Source organism: Ruditapes philippinarum, unplaced genomic scaffold (assembly GCF_026571515.1).
Source record: "Ruditapes philippinarum isolate M1 unplaced genomic scaffold, ASM2657151v2 ctg3495_1_1_1_1, whole genome shotgun sequence".
Classification (NCBI taxonomy): domain Eukaryota; kingdom Metazoa; phylum Mollusca; class Bivalvia; order Venerida; family Veneridae; genus Ruditapes; species Ruditapes philippinarum.
The window spans coordinates 230,645-257,274 of NW_026853797.1; the positions used below are offsets into that span (position 1 = coordinate 230,645).

Here is a 26,630-nt window from a genome sequence, read left to right on the forward strand (position 1 = left end):
GGCTTCACTTGCAATAAATTCCATAAAATATGATATATGACCCTGACTAATACATCCTTAATTGACCAATGTCTTCTCATTTGGTAGGGACATACCACTGGTTGTTGGGTCAGCAGCGCTAAAACTGGGTTTTACATTTTAGCTTATGCAGCCTTTATTGTCTTTCATATTTGGTATATAGATGCCTGGAGTAGTCCTAATTGTGGATGTCAAGGTTATTGGCAAGTGGAATACTTGTAATGATGTACCAATTTACACTTTTTGAATAAGAACAAAGGTCATAACCTTAATGTTTTTTAAACAATTTTTGGCAATTTACCTTTCTACAACTGAGTGAATGGATAATTTTTGGTAAGTAAATTGGTTGCCAACAAGAATTGACTTTACCAAACACATGGTTCTAGTTTGTGGAACTGATCATCTAAATGTCCTGTGACTGTTAAAGTGACAAAATTTGTTTAGCCTAAATTAAGATATAAAAAGAACCTTCAATGATAAAATCCCCATTAAAATATGTATGCTTAGAATTGCATCTTGGGGTAATAGATCCTAATGCAGGTCAAATATCTTGAGATATGCAGACAAGTAACAGTCATTTCCCATCTGGCTTGTGTGATACTCTGATTTCTTCCAGTTTATCCAAAAACAGTCAAACTTATCCCATTACTAAAGTTCAACTTCCCAGCATCCACTGGTGGAGGGTGACCAACATGCACCCTGTACATTATTTCATCCATTCCAGCCAACACCAGAGAACCACTGACTTGCAAGCAAAAGCAAAAAACTCGAGTGGAATTGAAATCGGCAGTGTTGAGTAGCAAATGATATAAAGTTGTTAACCAATATTATATAGAAACAAGAAGAATAGTTCTGTTTTTTGTAATTACATTTATTTACAAATATAATTTACACCAAAATTCCCCTTTCTCCCACAGAAGCTCAGGAAATGTTATGTATAAATGCATCTCTCATTTGATAAGCACTTCATATTTCTTCACTGATTTTTCTACATGTATTAAATTTCTTTGGGATGGGAGTGTAAAGAAACACTAACAACAGATAAATACAATGCCTGACAATGCACTAAGATACTATGGTTTTCTTTTCTATAACAAAAAGATTTTTAAAAATACACATACTATGTGCATAGCTTTGATCCTTTTCCTAAATAAAATAAACATAATTTCCAACAGATTTCATTTTCCATGTAAAAAAAACAACATTCAAATCTCTTTAAGAAAATATCAATTTCTGAGTTGCAAAATATTACATACAAAGGTAGTATGTTAAAGTTCTATAGCATATAATGTTCTTTAAATTGAATAATCTAGGTTTTTAGTAACTTTTTTTAGCTACATTTATAATGCAAACTGGAGCACTTTTCTGTCAGATGAAACACTCTTCCTATTTTCACACATGGATGATTAAACCAAACAACCTATACATTAGGGTCTCTGTATTTTATAGCTTGTGTCCGGATCCTGTTGTCGTATTCTGTTCGGTTTTGACTGAAAACAAACAACAACAATCACCTTATTGGTCTAATATAGATAAACAAATTCATGATAATTCCTTAATTCTTTTTTTTTTTTTTTGAAAAGCCCAAATGTTCTTCTTTTATTTTTACAATATAGAACTAAAGAATAAATTCTGTGTTCTGATTTCTTGTTTTATTTCCAAATTCACACATTCTTCAAACTTTATGCCAGCTGTTTTCATAAATGTGCCCTACATCTATTTGGAAAAGGTGCATTGTAACTTCAACAAAGTTTCTATATCTAAAGGCTCATTCAAATTGAGACATTACGCATTTACATACTATAACTGGTGACATGTTTACATTATCCTAAATATTGGTTGTTTTGTCTTTATATAAATGGTTGGGCATAATGTCACACCAATATCTTTAAGGTCATAATTATGGTGACTTTCCAGCTTTACTGGTGGAGGCAGACCTCATGTGACACTCGATGCATTATTTCAGGCAAGAACAGGCACTTGAGTAGAACCCCAAACATTTGGTAAACTAGTCGGCTAGGGTTAAGTTACTGACACCTTCATACAAGAAAAGGTTAAACTAAAAGATCTGAAAAATCACATTTGTACTGTATTGATTTATTAGGCTTCCCAGGAGCAGGTAACTTGTTAATATTAGCAAAGAATTTGTATGACCGACATATCATCTTTAAATCTAAACTCATAAGTCATGTAGTTTAACTCTGTTAGTAACATTAACATATCATTTCAATGGACTTTTATATAACCAGTAAACAAGAAAATTTTCATCCAATGCCTGTTAGAAATCTATATTAACATTGTAAAAGTAATGAGATTATAAATCATTACAGTTCGCCAAGGTTTGTCTACCAATGAAATCGATCTATTTTGTTTAAATTTTGCCAAAGTATTTTCCATATACAGTGCTGTAACTCAACTCACTGACCTCATGGTATGTTTACATGTTTATCATCTGATAAATATGACACTAATTGGTGTGAATTGTTGAATGTGCACTGGGTAATTGGTCTTTATATTCAATATGAAACAATAACTAGCAGCATCTCAAGATTATCGCCAATCATATCAACAGCTTGGTTATGAAATGGAGGACTTTACGGTAAGTTTACATTCATATAATTTTATTGCTGTTGATAAAAAGATCAAAGGAATTATGAGTTATAGAATAGAAGTTGTTTTTTTTAAATTGCAAATTAAATCTGACCTAATAATGGCTCCAAAAAAGCATAAATTTGACAAGGAGTATATTTGACAATTAGTATTCCTGAAAAAAAAAATTGACCTTACTTTGTACATAACCTCTATCTGGAGCATTTATTTCAAGAAGCATACAACATATTTTTAGGAAACTTAAGCTAATTACTTTACTCTTATAATGAATAGTTGGCATTTTTTTTCCTGAATTATGTTCAGTTTAGAACTTTTTAATATTCTTTTCTTCATTAATAATTATTCTTCTTACTCTCAAATGTTTCTGTTTTTATAATTTCAGATACAGATAGTCCTCAAACCAAATCTTTGGCATTAACCAAGCAAGCTGAAGCAGCACATTGGAATGTGGTTCTGATGTCACTGTCATGCCAATAACTTAGATTTTATGATAACATTGCTGACTAAATTAGCCTGGAAAATGTTATTCTTATAGCTACTGAGCTGCAAGCTTTTATGATCAGTTTTAAAGTGATTAAAATGTAGCTACCAAAATAAAGTTGGATATATATGTAGTTTTTTTTCTTCTAAATATCTCATGCCTTTTTAAGGTGTTCCATATATGAAATAATGCTATAAATAAGTCTGACAATCGAATTCTGGTTATTTTGCAGTACCATTGCCTTCTTGAAAATAAAATACAGGCACGTAATTTTCGCTGCGAAAAATTGGCTCAAAGAAAAAATCTGCCAGTGCTAGCCCTGCAACTGTATGTATTAAATACCTTAAATGAGCCGATTTAATGGACTCCGCCTATTTACATAGTGCACTCAGTTTGAATAGGCGGGACTAACTGTAAGTGGGTTATAGGTTATATATACAGAGTTTTAAGAAACTATCGCTTCACTTCGTTCGCTCAAAAATTAATTTCTTAAAACTCTTGTTTATAACCTATAACCTATTCTTAAGCACTGTTTTTAGCAATGACAAAATTTTCAGAGCATGGCATATACAAATTCTATTTTTGTTAAGAGTATTTAGTCACTCTGATACCCTTCAGGTACCATGGCAATTTAACACCTTTATTGCATGACAAGCTTAGTGCTTATATCAACACTCTTGTTATCACCTTGATAAATTGGCAAACATTCGTAAGTTAGCAAAATGAGCTTTCTCACAATTAAAAATTTGAAACTGACATAATTCAAACAAACGGGTATTGGGCAGCAAATGATTCGCAGTTGGCCAACTAAACAACTTTATAACTTCAGTTATGAGAATGAGACTTAAATATGTAAAATTGGTAAAGCAGTCTGTGTGACAAAAAAAATTGCCATAAAATTATCTTATATCTTAGTGGAGTTTTAGATCATGATGACACTGCTTTTTTGGTGCCACACTAACACTCTTTAGTTCACACAGCACCTACCTTACTTCACTGATGGAGAAACACCCTTAAACCTCTCTTTCATATGGACCGATGGGTGGTAAATTAAGTAGGGATATATGGTGATATATTTAAGTAGGACAGACTGGTGACATAAGTAGGAAATGCTTGTAAAAATCAACAGAGTTCTAGATTATAATCACAATGGTACCTAAAGTGAAGATTCTATTAGGATGGATCCTTGTTGAGTAATGCCTGCTCTTTTATTCTTCTGTTATACTCCTCTCTGTTTTTACTGAAATATTTAATACACCTAACTGAAGGACCCTCGTCTTTCTTATCTAGAGAAATCGGGTCAAACTTACTAGGTCTGTATTAACCAGGTCACATATACCAGTAGAATCCAACTATGATTAATATGTCATATGCAAGAAAAAAAATTTAACACCGTATGTAGATACAGACACGAATATCTAGCTCTTGGGGTAACTTTTAGTGGAAACTCAGCAGAGCCTTGTTACCGCTCTAAACAGTTACCTGGGAGCTAGATAATCCGGTCTGTACGGGCAGCCGGTGTAAGATCCTTATCTGTAAAACCAAACCAAAAAGTCTATTTAATCCTAAATATAGGGCACAACTTCTAACATGTATTGAGGGCCTGGGCAAAAAGTAAATTGTCTTTTTCATCTGATTTTTAGCCTAAATCATTGTTTTATGTCTCGACTTACCAGTAAATAGTGTAAGCCTCAGCCTGTGCAGGGTCCTTGATGTTGGGTTCATTCAGCAATTCTTGTATACCTAATAAGATCTGGAAATAATAATGTATATTTATGTACATTTATATAAATTGGTAACATTTAGTATTACACAAACCTAAGTTTTCTACAAATAAAGAATCTTTGTTTGTAAAATAGTGCATTACAAATTTACATTTAAAATGTACGTTATTTTAAAACTACAAACCCTCATCCCATATATGTCCATAAGAATATGAAAACAATGTTCTTGCACAGTTTCTGAATGTGTTAAGTTGATTTTGCCAGTTACATCTTAACACCCTTCAAGAATATTTCAAGGCATTGAATACCAACATAATTGACTAAGTTAAATATCTTATCACATAGCCCATGCTTCAGACCTCATAAAACTGGTATTACACACATGTGCATATTATTTTGATATGACATCATTTGCGCCAAACAAACATAGTGTAAAAATATGTCAGATGTTTCTAGTACACTATAAGAGTTGCAATTTTAACTTTATGTATGCATGTTTGTGTAGGTTCATAACTTAATTTATTTAAAAGTAATTTTCCTGCTTCTATAACAGACTCCGATAAGAGCCTCTTTCCAATTGAATTTTTTTTTAAAATAATGCAGTTTTCCCAAAAATCTTTAACTTGAACCTGATTTTTTATTTCCCAAATTAGCAATTTTAGCGATAATTTTTCCCAAAATCAAGAGGCTAAGGCCTCTTCCCAATTAAGTGAGAAAAAACACTGACTTATTGCAATAATTATTTTAATATGCTCGCCAAAGGCTTGTAAAACCTTATTTTATTCAACTTGTTCAATAAATTAAGTATTGAACCTACACTCATTCAATATCCTCATATACAGTGTAACTTCCGAAAACCGAACACCCATGGGACTTGTCAAAAAGTTCGGATTTCAGAGGTTTCCGGAATTCAGAAGTTTATGATAATGTGGACAAGACTAAGCCACTTAATATCACTAAATGTCAAGGACGATGTGGCCATTACTGTAATATCATATCAGTTTGTAAAAATGTTGTTAATTGCATAAACTTACATATCGTCCGATGCTAGTTAATTAATTATTACATCAAATGCAATAAAATCCCTAAAGACGTTTGATGCATACATTGTCCCATTAATTGTCATTTAATCCGCTAATAAACACTTCAAATTAACTGACCGCCGTAAATTACTTTGACTAACCGCATCACTTCAAACATACCATTTCAGTTTGTGATTTTAACGCGTGTCAAATTACACGATCACCGCTAATTAGTAAACAATCGATAGGGAGATAAGGGTTTACAATGTATTTTTACACCTTTGGATATTTCCGGTTTTTGGAGGTAAAATTGCATTGATTTGACTCTAATTTTTCGAAAATATCGTCCGGAATTCAGAATTTAGAAGTTCCGGAATTCAGAAGTATTATATTAATAGAAAATAGAAGGGAAAAATCGGGACCGAAAAAATTGTTCGGTTTTTAGAAGTTTCCGGATTTCAGAAGTTCCGGAATTCGGAAGTTACACTGTATACACTATCATAATACATTATTGTAATATGTCAATAATGTACCTTCAGCACCCATTTCACCAGCTTAACTTGGCTTTAAATAATACATTTTTGCAGTCAGCGATGTTGAGCTAAGATACAAACCTGTTTTATTGTGACAGCGGGTCTCCAGTCCTTTTCCTCATCTAACAATGATAAACACACTGTACCAGATGGATAAACATTTGGATGAAATAAAGGAGGCTCAAATTTACCTGAAAATTATAATATAAAAAAAATTACATTCAAACTATTTAAAACAAGTTACAGAAAATAGTCACAACACCAGGTTTCAGGTTTTCTGTCAATTTTACATACTTTGCAAATCCCCACCCTCCCAATTCATCAATCATATAACCGGTAGTTTTCTGTTGAAAAAAGCTGGTTATCAGAGAAATTAAGTTCTACTTGGCAACTTGCACATGAACATTTCCAGCCATGATCAAAGAAAATCTGACAATGCCAATATAATTGTTCGAAGGGGCCATCACTCTGTTTATGATTACAAATTGGTAACTGTAAATTGCATAAATCTCTATTGCCAGCTTGTAAGAAATCAATCTAGTTTCATAAACAAGAGAATATGTGTACTTACATTTAGGTGGTGAACTGGGGTAATCTTCTTTAAACAGCATTCTGATTTTATAAAGACCACCCTCCCAGTTTGTCTGTTCAATGAAATACATATATCACAAATTATACATATAATTATATTATTATACTCCAGATTTATGGGTTAATAATAGCAGTTTCCTTCAATAATTCAAAGCTAGTCAGATTGATTTTTAAGGTTACCCATAAGCTGCTGAATTTCAAAGTGGCCACCATCTGCCACTTCAGGGACTGTCCATTACCAATTTTTGAGATATCAAGATACTAGAGCCAAAAGCTTCTCACTGAAGTTTCAGCAGCCTAAGTGAGGTTCAAACAGCAAATCAGTACTTTATCTAATGTCAAAGAAATTAACTAGAAATGAGTAAGGCTTTCATTCGAGTATGTACATGTAGGTTTCCACACACACTTTCTAATTAAGCTAGGAATGAAAATTCAAATTAATTCTGTCTCTCCATTTGCTTCTTGTACCAGGTGATCAAAATTTTCCTAATGAATTGACCAAGTTACTAGAATGTTATTATTAATCTTAAATGTATTCTGTCTATATTTTTCTCACTTACCCCTTTTTTGCCTGGTAGGAAACATTCCCAATTCAGAAGATTCAGAGAGCCATCAGGATTTTTTGTTGGTTTGGCCACAAAGCCCTACAACAGCAAAGACATGCATGTAAAACATTCAGTAGTGAAATTACATATTCATAAGGACAGTGATTCTTTTACAATGTATGAAACAATTATGTGAGAAGGTACTTGAAATAGTTTTGTGAAAGTTTGGTTGAAACCCTTTGAGAAATATAGGGAGTAGTGCTCATAATCTCATCACATTGAATATCTTAAATTAACTTGTCCATCTTACAATGTAGACAAGTCCATCATTCTTAGGGAAAATTTTAAACTACATCACTGACTAAATACCTAACAGTACCGACAATAATCAGACTGCAGATCTTGGTCAGCACTGGTCATATAATGGGTAGATTTAGTTACCACTTGCAGGCAAAGGGTTAAGCCAACCAACCAAGCAAACATTCATCAATCTATTATCGCATGGTTTGGGACTTTTCCTTTGTTCTTACTAACCAATTATACTCAGTTCACTTTCAATGAGCATTTCAAAACTGTATTGATATAATTATAACAGAACATTTTTTCATTGATTCATGTAGGAAAAAAACTTGACTGCTATATATCGGTTGAGTTTTTTTCACACCTTGTATATATCAATGTAGTTTTTTCAGAGGCTCCAATGGGGCAGTGGTAACGAACATTCCCAGTCGCAAAACAAAAAAAGGAATCAATAAAATAAAATAAATAAATACAATGAAAAAAAAAAAAACAAAGATCATTAATGAAATGAAATTTACTCTCATTTAATCAAAAAGGTACATCCGCTGAATAAATTATTTTCACTGAAAAAAGCCATTTAATCTTGAATCAATATTGGTAACAGCTTACAATCCACCTCTAACATTGGATGTCTTTTGTATATATCTTTTTTTGCGGCAGCGAAAACAACTTGAAAAAACTGCCTTATCATAAATAATTGTAATGTAGCAGACTATTTATTTAATTATATTACAAAAAAAAAGAAATCATAATGCCATTGCGATAAAACAGTTATAGTATATGAAACTTGTTAGTTATGAGGATATAACAATGGCTGGACGACATCTCGAGATATTTCTGCAAAAAATTGTCTCGGCCTAACGGCCTCGCCATTTTTAGCAGAAACATCCCTTGATGTCGCCCCAGCCAGTGTTATATCCTTGTAACTAATGAGTTTCATGTACTATAACTATTACATAACCATGCTTTTACTTTAGAAAATCTTGTTAATTAAATACTCACAAAAGGATGGTCTTTTCTCCATGCCTTTCTCTCCTCTGCAAGTCTAGCTAGGGCAATTCCAGACATTCTTTATTCAACAGCCTGTCTAAAATGGTGAGGAAATGATATTTTCTAAAAAAAACTTTTCTCTTTAGTTGACAGAAATTTTATGTTATTAAAACCATGAAGATATTTTATAAAATAAGTTTGTTTCACTTTTTGTATGATTTTAAAGTGTTAACATTGTTTGATAATTTGTAATATGCATACAAACAGATAAAAAAACTTTCACAAAAACCCTAGTCACACTGAATCATCAAGCCAGTACTGAGGAAATAAACTAACCACTCCTAAGGTCAGGGTAACGCATTGTAACACGGCCAGCGATTGGCTGAAAAAAAGTGCAGGGAAAACCGTATGAGTCAATTTATACATGAGGTGATTGGATGAAAGTGGGGTATTTTTAAGTATAAAAACTAATTTAAAAAGTAACACTACATTGTTTTCTGAAGAAAATGAAATATTTCATGAGTCTCTGTGATAATTTTGACTTGGATATTTGCATTTATAAAAAGTGTATGTCAGTCCTGTGATCAGCAGAAAATTTCAATGAAATGGGGGGTAATCCTCTTTGAAGTCATTTTGCAAAAAATTTGGTCGGCTACCCCTATATAACAGGAACATTTTTATGTGTCAGGCATTTCATTCTGCTAGAAAAATTACCTCTTTAGCATGAAAACTCAATTTTAAGGTAGGATTAGGGACCATTTCTTATAATGTAAGTCTATGGAAATATCAATGTGAGTGTCTGACCTAAAGAGAGGGAAATTGGAACTGTCATAATTCATTTGTTGTACTTTGTCTTCATTGATACGCCACGAAAAGCTGATATTTTGGAAGAATGGATGTTTACAGCCTGTCTAGGTATAAAATTTCATTATTTCAATGCAACTGTTGGTGTTTACAGCAGATAATGTGTCAAGGGGGTCAATCTACAAGCATTGTTTACATATGAAGAAGAGTATTATTGTTACTTAAAAGTTAATAATGGTTTGTGTTTTCTTTAAACAGTGAATTTGAGTGATAATCAATTGGTGATATGTTGATGATGAATAATGTTGACCTTGGTCATTAAAAATATTTTTCAGATTTCAAAGAAATGCTGTACATTGGATATACACCTGCCAGGTTTGAAGACTTATGTATAACTTGACAGGACCTGATGTAAGCACATTGGCCACTTTTGATGGGTGTTGCAGGTATATCAATACAAATGCATATTGTCAGGTTCAAAACTAATAGATTAATACTAGAAATAGTCTAGGGTGCTGTTTCGGTTAACTTTTCGACTTATTTTAGGGGCGGACATTTCTTCGCTCGGCACTAATATTTTTCCATTTTGCTCATATAATAACATAGAATGTCACAAATAAATTGCTTCTATGTCTGTTTCCCATATAAGAATGTTTTGTGTTTCATTTACAGGCATAGATAGCATAAAAGCTTCAAATAAATAGCATTTTAAGGATTCTGTCTTAAAATTTTCTTGGTTTCAGGGCATGAATATCAATACATACTTAGAAATTGAAATCCATTGAAAAATGTAGCATAATTAAAGTTAGGTAGCCTCTGAATAGCCTCTTATTATGTGGTTAAGATGCAAAATAGTGATTAGAATTTATTGTTTTCTATTTGGTAATACATATTTACACACTCACAATGTATAATGCCATAGTTTTTAGACTTTATGACTATTTAATGCATAATTGAATGAGCATCATAATGGCCAAGGGTAGAATTATTTTGTAGAAAAAATTTTATTGATAAGTAAAAGTTGATCTACTTTTTCACAATCATATTAGGCACAATTATAACACAGCTTTAGTGTCTCTGATGTGTCTATAAACAGAAAAAGCACTTATTCTGGTAGATAAATGTACACAAAGGGTGTGATTATGCACAACTTCAGTGAATTACCTCCCTTTATTTATTGAGAAACTTAGATAAGTGCATAAATTCTAGTTTCTGGCTACCTAAATGAGAAGAAAATACACAATACTATCCATTCCAAGTACATTTTGGTCTGAAGAGGTGATTTACATGGTAAAACACCTGAAAGAAGGTTTCAATTGTCATATTTGGCTCCAAATGAATGCAAAAATGGCCAAAAAATGGGTGTAGAAGTCAGATTTTAAGCTATTACTGTGCTGTTAAGTCCAGTGGAACTTGGTTTTTCCATATATTGCATTTTTTAATATCCATGTGAGAGAGAGACAAAATATATATAAAGAATTTTGGCATTTTATTGACATTTTGGCTTGTATTTAAGACTATATAAGCAAATATTTGGAGTAAAAAAATACAGCAGGGTCAGTTTTAAAATACCTAGTTACACCCAAAATGTTGCTATGTGTGTACAAATAATGTGTAATCCATAATCAGGTCACTATAAAGTAGTTATTAAGTATGTTTGCTAAGCTAAATCTTCATTCAGGAAGTCTATTGGTAATAAAATGTTGAAATTTGGGTGAAAAATCACTTATTTTGTTATGGGTGGGGTGATAAAATTGCTCCCTGCTACATCCTTTTGTTAGAAAATTAGTATTTTGAAGCACTTCTGTAATGAAAACAGTGAAGTTTTGCTATCTGAGTGATTTTATGGAAGTTGTTACAAAATTGACTTCAGAATAATGAATTATGTATGAAAATCACATGCTAACATTCATTTTCAGAATATCCGGAATGCGACATAGTGGCGCTTGTTAGAAAAAAGGGAACTTCAAAGTTTTAAATGACTTAAGAGTGGTGAAAATGCATCCATATAATTGGTAATTGTATATGCAACTTCATTAATTATTAGATATTAGAATACTAAACATTTAATATTCCCTTTAGGTCAGGGTAACGCATTGTAACACGGCCAGCGATTGGCTGAAAAAAAGTGCAGGGAAAACCGTATGAGTCAATTTATACATGAGGTGATTGGATGAAAGTGGGGTATTTTTAAGTATAAAAACTAATTTAAAAAGTAACACTACATTGTTTTCTGAAGAAAATGAAATATTTCATGAGTCTCTGTGATAATTTTGACTTGGATATTTGCATTTATAAAAAGTGTATGTCAGTCCTGTGATCAGCAGAAAATTTTAATGAAATGGGGGTAATCCTCTTTGAAGTCATTTTGCAAAAAATTTGGTCGGCTACCCCTATATAACAGGAACATTTTTATGTGTCAGGCATTTCATTCTGCTAGAAAAATTACCTCAAATTATTACCTCTTTAGCATGAAAACTCAATTTTAAGGTAGGATTAGGGACCATTTCTTATAATGTAAGTCTATGGAAATATCAATGTGAGTGTCTGACCCTAAGCATAAATTATTTGATACTCGCGAAAATTGATTATTTTATTTTTCTCTAGATCTAGTAAATTTGTAATCAAACAGAGAATGATTATTGTATTTTATTTAAAACAATAATTGTATTGTTTTCCTTAAAACTCCCATGGGTGATACCATCCATGATTAAGACATTATCAAACCTTTTTAATTTTGGCTCAAAAATTTGTTGTTCCTTTTTCTTTTTTCTGGTCACGTGACTACGTTAACACCACTAAATGATTTCCCGCTTTTAGGCAAGACACCACAATTAGTTTTTATCCAGCCATTTCTCGCTGGAATTGCAAACAGTCTTCGGTATGAAATACCCGCGAGTAAACAACAGCTATACAAACTCCCTTTTCAGTATATCATTCCACGTATCTCAATAATCGCACCAGCCTTCTTTTTATTTTATTTTCAATGTACTTTACATCTATATTTTATGAATATTTTTTTAAGAAATAGAAGCATTTTATTTTCCGACCCAGAGTTATACAGAGAGTGCCTATCAAATGAGGATAAAATGTTTCATCATATAAACCCTATGGTTAACTGAGCGTCATGTCAATGCGATGTATACCCCTGCAGTCTTGTGTTTTGCACGACTTTTTAACACCAAGTTTGCGTATAGAATGAATTTTATGAATGTTTTCGATAAATTGTATGCATACATCATTTACAATTCTCAACAAAGAAAGACTGGATTAGAAATTAAGTATAAATAATCAAATCCTCTCCAGTTTAAAATTTACAAAATTGAGATAAAAAATGTTCCACGGACAATAAGATACATGTAAACTTATAAATGTAAAATAGAGGGTTAATGCACCTTTTTTCGTGTATCAACATCTACAGAAGCACGAGGATGTATTTTAATCCCGAGCCCACAGCAGGGTCTTTAGAAAGCTTGCAGGGAGGGCTTCTGCTGGTATGAACTCAGAATTAACGCTATTCTTGAATAAAAGTATAAGTCTGATTAGAAATTTCCGCGTTTCGTTATTAAAAAGAAAAGAAAAAATGTTTCGTCATGGTTTTCATGGGGTAGTGCGATGTCATTTGATAGAAACTGTTATGTTTTAATAATGAAACTACCGTAGCCACCATTCCAGTAAATTAAGCTGTATTTACTGAGTCATACAAAAAGTGCACTCACAATCGGCTCGCGTGATTTAATTTATTCGTTAATGCACGTTGCGATTTTCTTCTCTGTTACTGAATACCTGCCTTTGCTATTTTATGCAGTTTCTATCTTGCCCAGTATGTTTTAATTAAAAAGAAATTCTTTCATTTTTATTTCTATTAAACTTTCCAATTTTTGGCAGTTTGTTGCAGTTTTAAAAAAAAGTCACTTATTCAGAAAAAATATGTCCCCCTCACCAAATTGTCAATGTGGTCTCCTGGAAAGTAACCACCACTTCTTCTTTGAGTGTCACTTCTATAATGATATCAGACTCAGACTATTTGATGCTGTTTCTAATATTTGTACTATAACACTTCATACCTTACTAAACGGAGACCAGAATCTTAGCCATGACATTAATTCTAAAATTGTTCAAGCAGTTCATGTATATATACGTGAAAGTAACCGATTTTCATGAGCAAATAATATGCCAACTTGACCTATCCGAATGAATCTTCTTTACCTTCTTTCTTATTCTTTTCAATTATTTATATTCTTTAAAAAAAGATCTTTTGAACAATAGCTAAAATCTTCGATTTTTTTCGTTTCAAATATGTTAAAAATTAACTTCATTGTTTCAAACAATATTGCAAACACTGTCATAATTTAACTGCATTGTGCAAATATGTAGGAGAAGACCTTTATAAGCTTTATAGCTTTCGGCTCTAATCCTTTTTCATTCGTGTATCTAATTATTGTAAATGTATTAACAACATGTACTTGTATCATTGTTTGAAATAAACTATGTTTAAATTAAAAAAAAGTAAAAAAAAATATTGAAAGGTTACTCACTCATTTCCCACATAGATGAATTATCTTTAATTTTTTGCTTTGTTATCACAGTGAATGAGTATTTTGTATGTTTGAAGTACTACATTTTGCTACCATTACGATACATAACCGCATATTCAGTGCGACTATCTTCAGTTGTTAAACATCTAATTTACTCTAAAGAATTAAAAAAAATGGATGTCTGAGGCATAATTGCCTTTAACGGACTGATATTGATTTTAATTAAATTATCAATTATTTGATAGGCATAACAAAATGTATACGTGAAAAGTCCGTCTCGTGAGTGATTCAACTAAAATATACACAAGCTTTCCTTTTACTCGAACTGAAGTAGATATTGTTTAAACTACTCAAACTCAAATAAGTTCAATACATGTACTAAAATACAGTATCGGTCACACCAAGGCTTAAATTCAATAAAAACTGTGGTTACTCTCTACAAATATAGAACCGACTCTCACCGTTTAAGAATCGTCTTTGTTTTTGTTGGCACTATTTTCATTTTCTTCAAGGATGTACATTCAAACCTGTGAATAAAGGCCACCCAAAGGAGAGATCATACATGACCTTTAGTGAACTTTATTTGAAGTTTAATCTGTTGTATTTTCAATAATGAAGGTTTGTCAAAAAGTGATCTTTGTGTTTATGGTGGTCTCTATTCGGAGGTGGTTTTTAACAGAGGTTTGGTTGTATATTATAAATATATGTTCCTGTTTTCGAAAAGGAAACTCCACCTGCATTGCATTAAAATGTGCAACTTATTAGGTCAATATACATGTATATGGGAAAGTTGGGGTGTGTGTGTGGGAGGGGGGGGGGAAGGTCGAAATACTTGGAAAATATAAATATACACGTATAAAGTATGTCCCTATATCAATATGTATATGTTTATCAATAAAAGGCTCAAACATTGAAAATTATATTTAATTTAATTTCCCCTTTAATTAAAAAAATGCGCGTTTGAATGATTTCAAGATATCTTTTAAGCAATATGAATAATTTATTTTATATTTCAATGATTTGATTAACATCTCTCTTTACTCAACACAATATTCCGAATTCAATTAAAAGTGCAACATGTTCATGACCAGTAGTGCAACGTGTCTAAATTACAGTTTCCCCATATAATACTCGCTGATTTAATTAAGTATACTACAATACTAAGCATAAATGACGTTGTTATGATTCTCTCTATATTATAAAATGCAATACATGCAAAGAATGTGTATAAGAAAATAAATATTTTCTATTGAAAGTGAACCCCTGTGTTCAGATATTCATGCCGGTTCACTGTACTATAAAAGTAATGATTCATTCCAAGAAAAAAAACCTGGTCCGTCTGCCGACCATGGAATTTGACAATTTTGTCCATTAAAGTCCGTGTGTCATCACAGATTGCAACCTTGAATCTATTTATTATCAAAATTAAATATTTTGCCGACCTATTTTGTGACATACGAGGGGTTATCAAAAAATTCTTGGACTTTTTAAATACCTTTTGAACGTCAACGTGTATTGTAAGCATACATTGTAGAATATTATCAACACGTTTTGAAACGAAAAGTTAACTGCGTCAATAAATAATGATTTTATATTATGCTATATTATGCTAGTAGAAAAGCGCAGTTAGTCATCATATATTTTTTTGCTAAAAAACTACTAATTAACGTAGAAAACCCGCTAAACATCGCACATATTAAGTAATTCTTTAAAATCATAGACGTCATTTCCGTAATTTTTTGTCGATATTGTTTACAACGGGAAAATGACGGACACGCAGAAATTAGAAAATAGCGTGATCATAAAATTTTGCAAACTCCTCACACTGATTACCTCCCTTGGCAGAATTGTAATCTCTGTACTGATAAGGGGAGATCACTGCGTAGGAGATTGAAAATTTTGTTGTAATTTTGGAATTACACTAACAAAAACATTTAAAAAAAAAAAAAAAAAAAAAAAAAACAGCAGGCGAACAGAGAAAATAAATTTTCACTAGATCTATCATTAGTGTTTTAAATGTGGCATAAAAAATATAGTGATGGACATTTCATTTGTTTGTGTACAATGTAATTGTCTTATTATATTGAAAAATGTGTCTATAATTGTTGAAAATTGTCATTTATTTTAACTTTTTTATAATTCATTTATTATTATGTAAGTTAGTGTAATAATTTTACAGTAAATGGACCCCATTGGAAATAAGCTTTTAGCTTAATGGGCAATCCTAGGGTTACATAGAACATACTCATTAATTAATCTTATAATTATTTTTGTTGCATTTATTAAATGTGTGTGTTTTTATATATATGCAAGTTGATGTATGTGATAACATTGTATGTGTATATGTCTATTCCCTGAATAAATCGATACGATTACTTTGTGAAGCAGCAATGGTTATTGACTGCGTAATGTTGAAGCATAAATTGTACGTTAAATATTATGACGCTGTTGTCAATAACTTTTTGGAGTGCGCCGCTGTCGCTGACATGTGCACGATTATGTAAAATCAAATATTGTTGTAATATAAGAAGCTACTAACATGAATTTTCTGTGTTTATTTGTTATTTATTCTTCTAAGCAGTGTTAGAATTTCAAATCAATATCTTAAATATATTTACGCAACAAAGAAAGTCCACAAATTTTTAGATAACCCCTCGTGCAGTAGTAAATCCGACATGAATTTGAAACGAACCAAACGAATCTGACCATCACGCATTTTAACCTAGATCACGTGATAGTCATGTGACCATGCAAATGTTATAAATTTATTTACATCCTAATTTTTGACATATTTCACATCTATACAAAATGTCACGAGCAACAGCACCAAGCAAAGAAAACTGCATCGACGGATACAAATATGTGTTTAATAAAGATCTGCTAAAGTAAGTTTATATATGAAATATTTTTGAAGTTTTTTTACATGTACATTTTTTTCCGCAGTCAAGTAGCTATAACATCCTAATGCACATGCCTGTTAGGTAAAAACATTTTTAAGCTCAAAACTGTTAGAAGAATATTTCGTTAAATTACAGACTGATCCGTTATTGGCTATGATCCGCTATTGGCTAACTCACTGTATATATGTACACTGGTGTAACTTAATTAGTAAGCTTATGATTGATCTAAATCTATCTTGTTCCAACTTTCTCACTCACAGATTGCTATTTTCACAAGTTAATACTTTTCTCACGCCAGATTGCTATTTTCACAAGTTAATACTTTTCTCATGCACAGATTGCTATTTTCACAAGTTAATACATGGGTCTTTAGTATAAAGTATATTTTAGAGGTCTTAGTAATTAAAATACTTAATTACATATACCTCAATGAAATACATGTACAATTAGGGTTATTTTGAAAATTTCTCAATAATCAGTTGTTGAATTGTTAGTTTATTCACAATGTGTAGGAAAAGTTAATGTTCAAACAATGTAAAGAAGAATAGGGTGAAGTGTAGTAATTAATTTCAATTACTGAAAGTAAAATTGGAACAGTACCCATCAAGTGGTAAATAATATTAATATGAATAGGGATGACATGTTACAGACAGGAACTTGATATTTAATCAATAAATATCAAAATATGCACATAATTATATAAGAAAATATAGCCCTGTCTCTATACAAAGAGATTAGGCTTTTTTTATCAGTAACTAATAAACACATATTTGTTATTTATTGATTCAATTTACAATGATCCAGCTTACTTTGAATAAACATAAAATGTTTCCTTAAGTATAGCATGTCACAGGAACAATCATTTCACATCAAAGTTTGAACTTTTCAAATAATTGGGGAGAAAGGGTATAAATTACACTGCCAGATAGCTATATAGCTCATTTGGTCAAGCTGTCTGATGAACGATCAACACTTCAGCAGGGTTCAAAGTTTGCCAATCCTCAAGGACTGTGTGAGGTCATAAAGAAATTTCTTAGCTCATACTTAAATCTCAGGCATTTGATTGGTCAGAAACCAGCTTACAATATGTTATGATCAATGAAAATCCTGAGATTTGAGACAGAACTCAGAAAAAGTTTTATATACTCAAGGGGGTCAGGCTTTATACTTTCTCACCATGTGACATAGGAAACTTAATTATACAATATACTAGTTGGCAAAGTTCTAGGGAGCAGATCTGATAGTGGTTTGAGTAAAATTTAAGGTGTGCCGCCTTATTAAGCATATATATAATCATTAGGTAAAATAATTTCATTTTAAAAATCTGAAGATAAATGGTAATGCATATAATTTATAAAACAATACATGATATATATATTGATAACAAAATTAAATTGCTGCAAATCTATTGAGAATTGCTTTAATAACTAACTCTGGATAGATGCTTAATTAATTAATTATGATTAACTTTCAGAGATAAGGTGGCATTTGTTACTGGAGGGGGAACAGGCATTGGCTTCACTATTGCTGAGGTTCTTATGAGGTAATTTATTTTAATTGAAAATTTATATTATATTTATAACAGCATATTAAAAATGATATTAAAAATATCATGTTACTTTACCTGCTTTTGATGTTACATCGTAACAAGATTTAAGATATAAAAAATTAATATAAAAGATTCCATCATCATCAACGTCATGGGGATAGTCAGTCAGGCCTGGTGGTGTGATTGTCTCTTAAAGCTACATGCCTTCAGATAATCCAAAATATTTCAATAAAATCAAACTTAAAAAAATATTGCTTAGACTTTAGAAATGTAAAAATATTAAAGATTCAAGTAATATTTGACATGCTATATGTGGTTAGTGACTGATTTTTTCAATAGTATGACTATATTTCTATTACATTACTAATGCAGTAAGGGATTTTTTGCACATTTTTACCTCAATTTAGTAATTAAAGTGAGTTGTAAGTGCAATTTATTAGGTGTAAATTGCTTACTTTTGGCCACTAAGTGTATATAATTATACACATTATCATACGTTTACACATATTTAAAAAAATTTCATGAAAATTAGCATAAATCTGCTGCTTTAAACTTCAAAGGCTCTGAGTGTGTTCTTCCATTTTTAGCTCGGCTTTTTTTTTTTGAAAAAAAAAAATAGAGGTATTGCTATCTATAGTCGCGGCGGCGTTGCCGTTCGTTCCCGTTCCCGTCCACAAACTTGTACCTGGATCATAACTTTTTTATTTCTTGGTGTATTGTCTTCATACTTGGCCACAACAACCCTTGGGAACAAGACCCTTTTAGTAGGGCCACACTAAATTGACTTCATCCATAAATGACCTTTTACCTTCCCAAGGGTTAAAAAATTTAAATTTTGCTTGTTTATGCTGTTATTTGGGTGTAAAATTTTTTAAAATTTTTTGAATGGAATTTTCTTCCAAAAATTGAACATAATAATTTTAAAGGGTATCCCCTTAAAAAAAACCCGACCCGATCTTTATTCATCAAAAAATGCCCTTGGGCTTTTAAGGTAAATTATTTTTAAAATTTTTATGTTTTTGGCTATTATTTGGGTGTAACTTTTTATTTTTTAAAAAGGATTTTTCAAAAATTTAACTAATAATCTTAAAAGGGTAAAACCCCTTTAAAAAAACCAAAACAGATCTTGACCCTTATCATTTAATGAATTGATTTTTAAGTTTTAAATTATTGAAATTTTTTATTTTTTTTGGTGTAAATGGGGTGTAACTTTGCTATTATTGAAGGGATCAACTTCATATCACACCACGTGACTCTACCACATGACACCACCACATGACTTCACCACCTGACTCGACCACGTGACACCACCACGTGACTCAACCAAGTGACTCCACCATGTGACTCCACCACGTGACTTCACCACATGACTCTACCATGTGACACCAACACATGACTTTACCACGTGACTCAACCATGTGACTTCATCACATGACACCACCACATGACTTTACCACGTGACTCCACCACGTGACTCCACCATGTGACACCACAACGTGACACCACTAGGTGACTCTACCCCTTGACTTCACCATATGACTCCACCACATGACTCTACCACATGACACCACCACATGACTTTACCACATGACTTTACCACGTGAATCCACCACATGACTCCACCACACAACTCCACCACATGACACCCACAACATTACTCAACACATTGTGAACCACCATGTGACTCAACCCCGTGAACCCACCACGTGACTTCCACCACGCGACTTTACCATGTGACTCTACCACAGACACCACCACTGACTCAACCACGTGACACCACCACGTGACATAATACGCGTGACTCAACCATGTGACTTCACCGCATGACACCATCACAAGACACCACCACATGACTCCACCAAGTGACTTCACCACGTGACTCCAACCATGTGCCACAACCACGTGACTCGAGTCCTTTCGTGGCATCCACACCGGGACACCACCACGTGACTCAACCACTTGACACCCACCCCCACCATGTGACACCACCATGTGACTTTCACCACATGACTCACCACGTGACTCGACCACATGACACCCACTGACTCAAACCACATGACACCACCACGTGACACCTATGCCAGTGACTCAACCATGTGACTTCACGCATGACACCCCCACAAGAACACACCACATGACTCCACCAAAGTGACTTCACCACGTGACACCCCACAAGACACCACCACATGACAAGTGACTTCACCACGTGACTCCACCATGTGCCACAACCACGTGACTCGACCTCGTGGCACCACCACGGGACACCACCACGTGTCTCAACCACTTGACACCACCCACCACGTGACACCACCATGTGACTTCACCACATGACTCCACCACGTGACTCGACCACATGACACCACCACTGACTCAACCACATGACACCACCACGTGACACCTATGCATGACTCAACCATGTGACTTCACCGCATGACACCACCACAAGACACCACCACATGACTCCACCAAGTGACTTCACCACGTGACACCACCTCAAGACACCACCACATGACTCCACCAAGTGACTTCACCACGTGACACCACCTCAAGACACCACCACATGACTCCACCAGGTGACTCCACCATGTGCCACAACCACCTGGCACCACCACGGGACACCACCACGTGACTCAACCACTTGACACCACCCACCACGTGACACCACCATGTGACTTCACCACATGACACCACCACATGACTTCACCACGTGCCACAACCACCTGAATCCACCACTGTATAATGACACCAGGTGACTCCACCACGTGACACCACCACAAGGCACCACCACATGTCAACCATGTGACTCCCCCATGTGTATTTATTTATAGAATTTTCTATTTATAGAATTGCGTGTTTCTATTTATAGAATTGCATGTTTCTATTTATAGAATTTTCTATTTATAGATTTGTGTGTTTCTATTTATATATATATATATATATAATTTAGTATATTTATATATACAAAATCTATAGACAAAATCTATAGACAAAACTTATGAGACAAGACAAACCGATTAATTTTATAAAAAGGAAACATTAAGATTTTGTTCAAACATTTCTTTGTTTGCTTTTAGAGAAAGTAAAAAAGTCGAGCGTTGCCCCCGCCCAGCGGTGGCTCTTGTTACTCAAAAGTGTAACCATATTTTGTATTTTACACTTTGCAAATCATGTAGCTTTTCAGAGGACATATTTTGAAAATTTTTGATTTTGAAGTGTTTTGAATGGTATTGTTCAGATTAAAAGATGGACAAGTCCATTTAAGTTATTTAGCTTGGTAATGGTAAATAAGAAATACTTACCTTAATATGATCATTAGTAGGATGTAGTATAAGAAACTTTTTTTCTCCACCCCAAATTTTTTGGAAACTGAATTTATTTTTAATACTTTAAATGGTATATTTATAAAAAATGTTGCATAAATATTATTTAAAACAATTGAAGGCACGTTAAAATATTTTAGAATAATTGTTTTCAGACATGGATGTGATACTGTGATTGCAAGTCGTCGTTTGGATAAACTACAAGAATCGGCAGCTACTTTAGAGGCGGCTACAGGGAGAAAATGTATCCCTGTACAGATGGATGTCAGAGATGTATAAATATTATATATCTTTCATATATATATTCTGTCTTATATATACCATTTGTATAAAAGTAATTAATTAAGACCTGGCATAAAAATGGAAATCTGTACATAAATGTATATAATATCGGGAAGGGATGATACTGTTGAGGTTTACTATAAAAAGACAGCTACTGAGAGTGCCCTAGCTGATTTTGGACTTGTATTTACTAAATCTTGTATGGTCATGGCCCATTTATCTTAAATGTGCTGGAACAAAAATTGATAAGTCCCAGAATGGACTGTTCCAAATCAAAAACTTGGTAATCATGTTCATTACTTTTTTCAGCCAAAGAAAGTCCAGCAGGCAGTTGGTGAGGCCATGAGAAGATTTGGAAAAATTAACTTCCTTATAAATAGTAAGTATTGTAATTTTTAAAACACTGTTGGCAAAAATGACTTGCCTATTATACTCATTGTCACCATATTAAAACAAGGTCAGCACTAAGCATTGTTAAGCATGTTGTACAGAATGTGTCAGATTAGTTTGTCAAGCAAAAAGGAAAAATGTAGGAAGCCATGTTAAAAATATTACTGAAAATAAAGTTTTTAGCTCGATGATATCTCAGATGCAGTACAGCATTTGCTTGTATTTTAAACTAATTAGCTGTCATATTTAACCTTGATTCATTAATACTGCATTTAGGCACACACATATTATTTATTTTCAGGTGCAGCAGGTAACTTTTTGTGTCCAGCTGAAGGTCTGTCATTCAATGCATTTAAAACAGTAATGGACATTGATGCCATGGGCACATTTAATGCCACTAAAGTTGTTTTTGATGAATACATGAAGGTATTTTTTTATTTGTTCTGTTGAGGGGCAAAGGCATAGTTTAACTTTGAAAATGGCCAAAAAATTTTCTAGTATTCCATTTTAAAACATTTTAATTATAATTTATTTAATTTAAATAGCACATAAAATGCACGGCAAGACCTGTCTCTTTACACTTAAAACATATAACGAAACACAGAATTACCACATGAGGCATGCAAAAATAGTGCATATACACCATTTTGTGCATTAAACATTATTTCTTGATAAAATTATGATTAAATTAAAGCAGCATGCCTCCAGATTCATGCTAATTTAATGAAAATTTTGAAAATGTATCTAAAAGTAAAATTTTGTGAAGTGAATGAGGAAAGTAGTTTACATGTTGAAAAAACCACTTACTATCCAAGTAAATTACCGAAAAGAGGTCAAAATACACAAAAATAGCCCTAAATTATATTGCATTAGTCATGTAGTAGAAATATGGTGATACAATATTACTGCAAGATCAGTATAATAGCACGTTACATGTAAATAATTATTTGAATCTTTTTACCTTTTTAAAAATCTAAGTACATTTTTCTCAAGTTTGATTTTCTTTAAATATTTTGGCTTATATGGAGGCATGCAGCTTTAACATCTGCAGAAACTCTCAGACATATAAAATCTCTGCGCCTGCGGGATCAGGCTTAAATTATTGCATCCTGGTGCTTCTGCAAATGTATACACTTAAACCTATATTTAAAATGGTCATACCTTGTACTTTCTTTTACCATTACAGCTTGAAATAAAATATTAGCCCTGTGCTGATCACTTCTATCACTTTATGACTGTATTCTAGATAAAATTAAATGTCTTTGATGATATTATTTTCAGAACCATGGCGGTGTGATTATAAATGTAACAGCCACTCTACAGGTCAGAGGTCAAGTATATCAGTGTCATGCTGGATGTGCCAAGGCTGCTATTGGTAATAATTGATAAAGGTTTTGTAAAGTAACAAAAACTTTGACCTTTATCTACATCCAAAAAGAGTAATCTAAAAATTATTTATTGTCAATCTCATTGAAAGCATATGATTAATTATAGCAATTAAATACAGTGAAGTCTTGCTAAATGTGACTTTCCCCATTACAGCATTGCCTTCGTCAAGATATTTGTTGTATGAATATGACTTTACGGCGTCACTGATTGACGTTTAAGTTTGGACGTCAAAAATACGTTATGATTGGAGTATTAAGTCAAAAGCCAACAACTTTGACAGATATGAAAAAAAATGATACAGAAATCAACAAAAAACTACTTGGGACATATTTTTGTTTCATGAAATATTTTTTTTTCACAATACATGTATATGAACATACACCTTTAAAATGTAAGCCAAAGTATAATCTAATAAAGTAATAGTGACGATTAATAATTTACAAATTTTATACTTTCAGAGACAATGACTAAACATCTAGCTGTAGAGTGGGGAGAGAAGGGGATTCGACTTATGTGTGTAGCACCTGGACCTATAGCTGATACTGAAGGCTTTAGCAGGCTCGGTAAATAATATTGATGACTTTTGGACTACTATTACCATATTACAATGGCTCAAAGTTCATCCAAAGTTCATCCTCTAAGCTCAAATGAAAGAGCATCAAATTTGTAATCCTGGGGTAGCTGGTTTTGGTCATTGGGTGAGGGAAATGTTTCTGTGACGGTTGATCTCAGACATGTAGTCTTAATGGTCATTTAGTCCCTTTAGAAGAAATTGGTATTAACTGGATTGATACTAGTATCCGGGAAAATAGGTAAGATGAACTGGCTATCGAGATTTGACTTAAAATGTGTTAAATCAGCATAAAACCAGAACAAACAATGGCTCAAAGGGAAAAGTTGTATGAATTGACTTTCTTATTTCACAAAAATAAAAAAAAGTTTTGAATCAAATCAAATTGTCAAGTTCTTGCCCGAATTAAATGGGATTATTTTTTAATTTAACTTTTTTAGGAGGAAAGGCTATAAGAGATGACTACATTAAAACCATTCCCGTACAACGTCTGGGTAAACGGGAGGACATTGCTAATACTGTACTCTACTGCATCAGTGATGCTGCCCAGCTGTTAACTGGAACAACTGTGATAGCTGACGGTGGAGCCTGGTTGACAAGTGAAAACAATCTAGGCAGAATTAGGCGTATTGTGGAGATGTATTCAAAATTGTGAACAGATCAAAACTTAAATGCGATATGATAACTATTTTATATTATTTATACCAACATAAGAAAAGTAAAATTTTATTGAAGTGAATTATGTAGAAATATTGCAATTATAAAGTCATTTTATTGAAGTCAATTATATATAAGATATTGCAGTAAAGTGCAACAGTACTGTTACCAGTTGAAGAATCGCATTGTTGAATTGATGTACAGGACACAATTGTTTTTGTTAACAATTAACTGGTCTTTTATTACATGCAGTTGGTTAATCCACATGATGCCCTTTTTTTGCCACGGGGCGAATATCTTCTCTGCTCAAACAGCTAAAGAATAGTTATACATGTATACAAACATGTTGCCCTTAATGTTTTTTAATAGTGAAAGAAAAAATGTTCATATTCAAATGAAGTAATTTTGACATTTGTTATTACATGTATATGTTTCTAAATGTTTTTGTTAGTATTTATGTTAAATTGCATTTCTTGTAACTGCATGTATGTAAATTTTAAACAGTAGAGTCAATGTATTAAAAAGTAACAAATACTACGTCATTTTGTTACACTCTTTCTTAAAAAATTTCAATGCCATAACCTTCCTGCTCTCTGTGAGATTTGTGCCCCTTTAAGTGTCTATATTTTAGTGCTATCACCGAAAATAAGTCTCTAGCAGGCCTATCACCGTGGCTATTGTGACTGCATTTCCTTAGGCTTTCAACGTGGGCTAACTTGCGATAAGAATCCGCTAAAAGGCTTATCAGCGGGGGAGGGGGTGAGGTTTATTGCATTCCTTGAGGCTAAGAAACCTCTGAAAAGCCTATCACCTTGGGTTGTGTGAGGTGTGCATTTCTTTGAGGCTATCACCGTTGGTTTTATTGCCTGGAAGGCCTCTCACCGTAGGTTGTAAGACCTTTACTGCATTCCTTGAAGCAGAAACATAGATAACATGTTATCTATGTCTCTGCTTGAAGCTATCACCGAGAGTTTTATTGAGATAAGAACTCTGTAAAAGGTCTATCACCGTAAGTTGTGTGAGTTTTACTGTACTCCTTGAGTCTACCACCGTGGGTTTTAAATTGCGATTAGAAACCTCTAGAAGGCCTATCACCTTGGGTGGTAAGACCTTTACTGCATTCCTTGAAGCTATCACCGAGGGTTTTATTGAGAAAAAGGTCTTTTACCGTGGGTTGTGTCAGCTCTACTGCTATTCTTGAGACTATCAACATGGGTTTTATTGCGAAAAGAACCCTCTAAAAGGCCTACTGCCGTACATTGTGTGCGGTTTACTGTTACTGCATTCATTCAGGCTATCATCGTGAATTAATTTGCGATAAGAATACACCGAAAGGCCTATCACCATGGCTTATGTGAGCCTTACTTTGTTCTCCGAGACTATCACCGTGGGTTAACCTGCGATGAGAACCCACTG

General features: G+C 33.0%; 2 protein-coding genes across 4 annotated transcripts; one reads left to right on the forward strand and one right to left on the reverse strand.

The window, feature by feature from the left end:
• Window positions 1–868: 868 nt before the first annotated feature.
• Window positions 869–12,434, reverse strand: LOC132737924 (SUMO-conjugating enzyme UBC9-B). Of its 3 annotated transcripts, XM_060725306.1 has the most exons (8): window positions 12,346–12,434; window positions 8,827–8,911; window positions 7,540–7,623; window positions 6,960–7,032; window positions 6,470–6,579; window positions 4,783–4,862; window positions 4,266–4,349; window positions 869–1,508 (listed from the first exon to the last, which is right to left on the reverse strand). In XM_060725306.1, the coding sequence occupies exons 2-7, from the start codon at window positions 8,890–8,892 to the stop codon at window positions 4,283–4,285; spliced, it is 480 nt and encodes a 159-aa protein (XP_060581289.1). In that variant the 5' UTR covers window positions 8,893–8,911; window positions 12,346–12,434; the 3' UTR covers window positions 869–1,508; window positions 4,266–4,282. The 3 variants fall into 3 exon arrangements, with proteins under 3 accessions (XP_060581289.1, XP_060581286.1, XP_060581288.1); XM_060725303.1 differs by lacking the exon at window positions 4,266–4,349 and having other exon boundaries at window positions 12,346–12,431; XM_060725305.1 differs by lacking the exon at window positions 4,266–4,349 and having other exon boundaries at window positions 8,827–8,907; window positions 12,346–12,410.
• A 4,447-nt stretch (window positions 12,435–16,881) lies between these two features.
• LOC132737925 (peroxisomal 2,4-dienoyl-CoA reductase [(3E)-enoyl-CoA-producing]-like) lies at window positions 16,882–25,572 on the forward strand. Its single transcript, XM_060725307.1, has 8 exons — window positions 16,882–17,041; window positions 18,531–18,599; window positions 22,081–22,198; window positions 22,517–22,586; window positions 22,899–23,023; window positions 23,879–23,972; window positions 24,445–24,549; window positions 24,998–25,572. The coding sequence occupies exons 1-8, from the start codon at window positions 16,965–16,967 to the stop codon at window positions 25,210–25,212; spliced, it is 873 nt and encodes a 290-aa protein (XP_060581290.1). The 5' UTR covers window positions 16,882–16,964; the 3' UTR covers window positions 25,213–25,572.
• Window positions 25,573–26,630: the final 1,058 nt, after the last annotated feature.

What these genes read in the sequence shown, in the direction of transcription:
- LOC132737924 (XM_060725303.1), bottom strand. Translation starts at nt 8,892, where the DNA reads ATGTCTGGAATTGCCCTAGCTAGACTTGCAGAGGAGAGAAAGGCATGG. An exon ending in GGAGAAAAGACCATCCTTTT is followed by an intron (nt 7,624 to 8,826) that starts GTGAGTATTTAA and finishes TTGCTGTTGTAG; the next exon opens with GGCTTTGTGGCCAAACCAAC. An exon ending in CCCCAGTTCACCACCTAAAT is followed by an intron (nt 6,580 to 6,959) that starts GTAAGTACACAT and finishes TATAATTTTCAG; the next exon opens with GTAAATTTGAGCCTCCTTTA.
- LOC132737925 (XM_060725307.1), top strand. Translation starts at nt 16,965, where the DNA reads ATGTCACGAGCAACAGCACCAAGCAAAGAAAACTGCATCGACGGATAC. An exon ending in TTTAATAAAGATCTGCTAAA is followed by an intron (nt 17,042 to 18,530) that starts GTAAGTTTATAT and finishes ATTAACTTTCAG; the next exon opens with AGATAAGGTGGCATTTGTTA. An exon ending in TACAGATGGATGTCAGAGAT is followed by an intron (nt 22,199 to 22,516) that starts GTATAAATATTA and finishes TACTTTTTTCAG; the next exon opens with CCAAAGAAAGTCCAGCAGGC.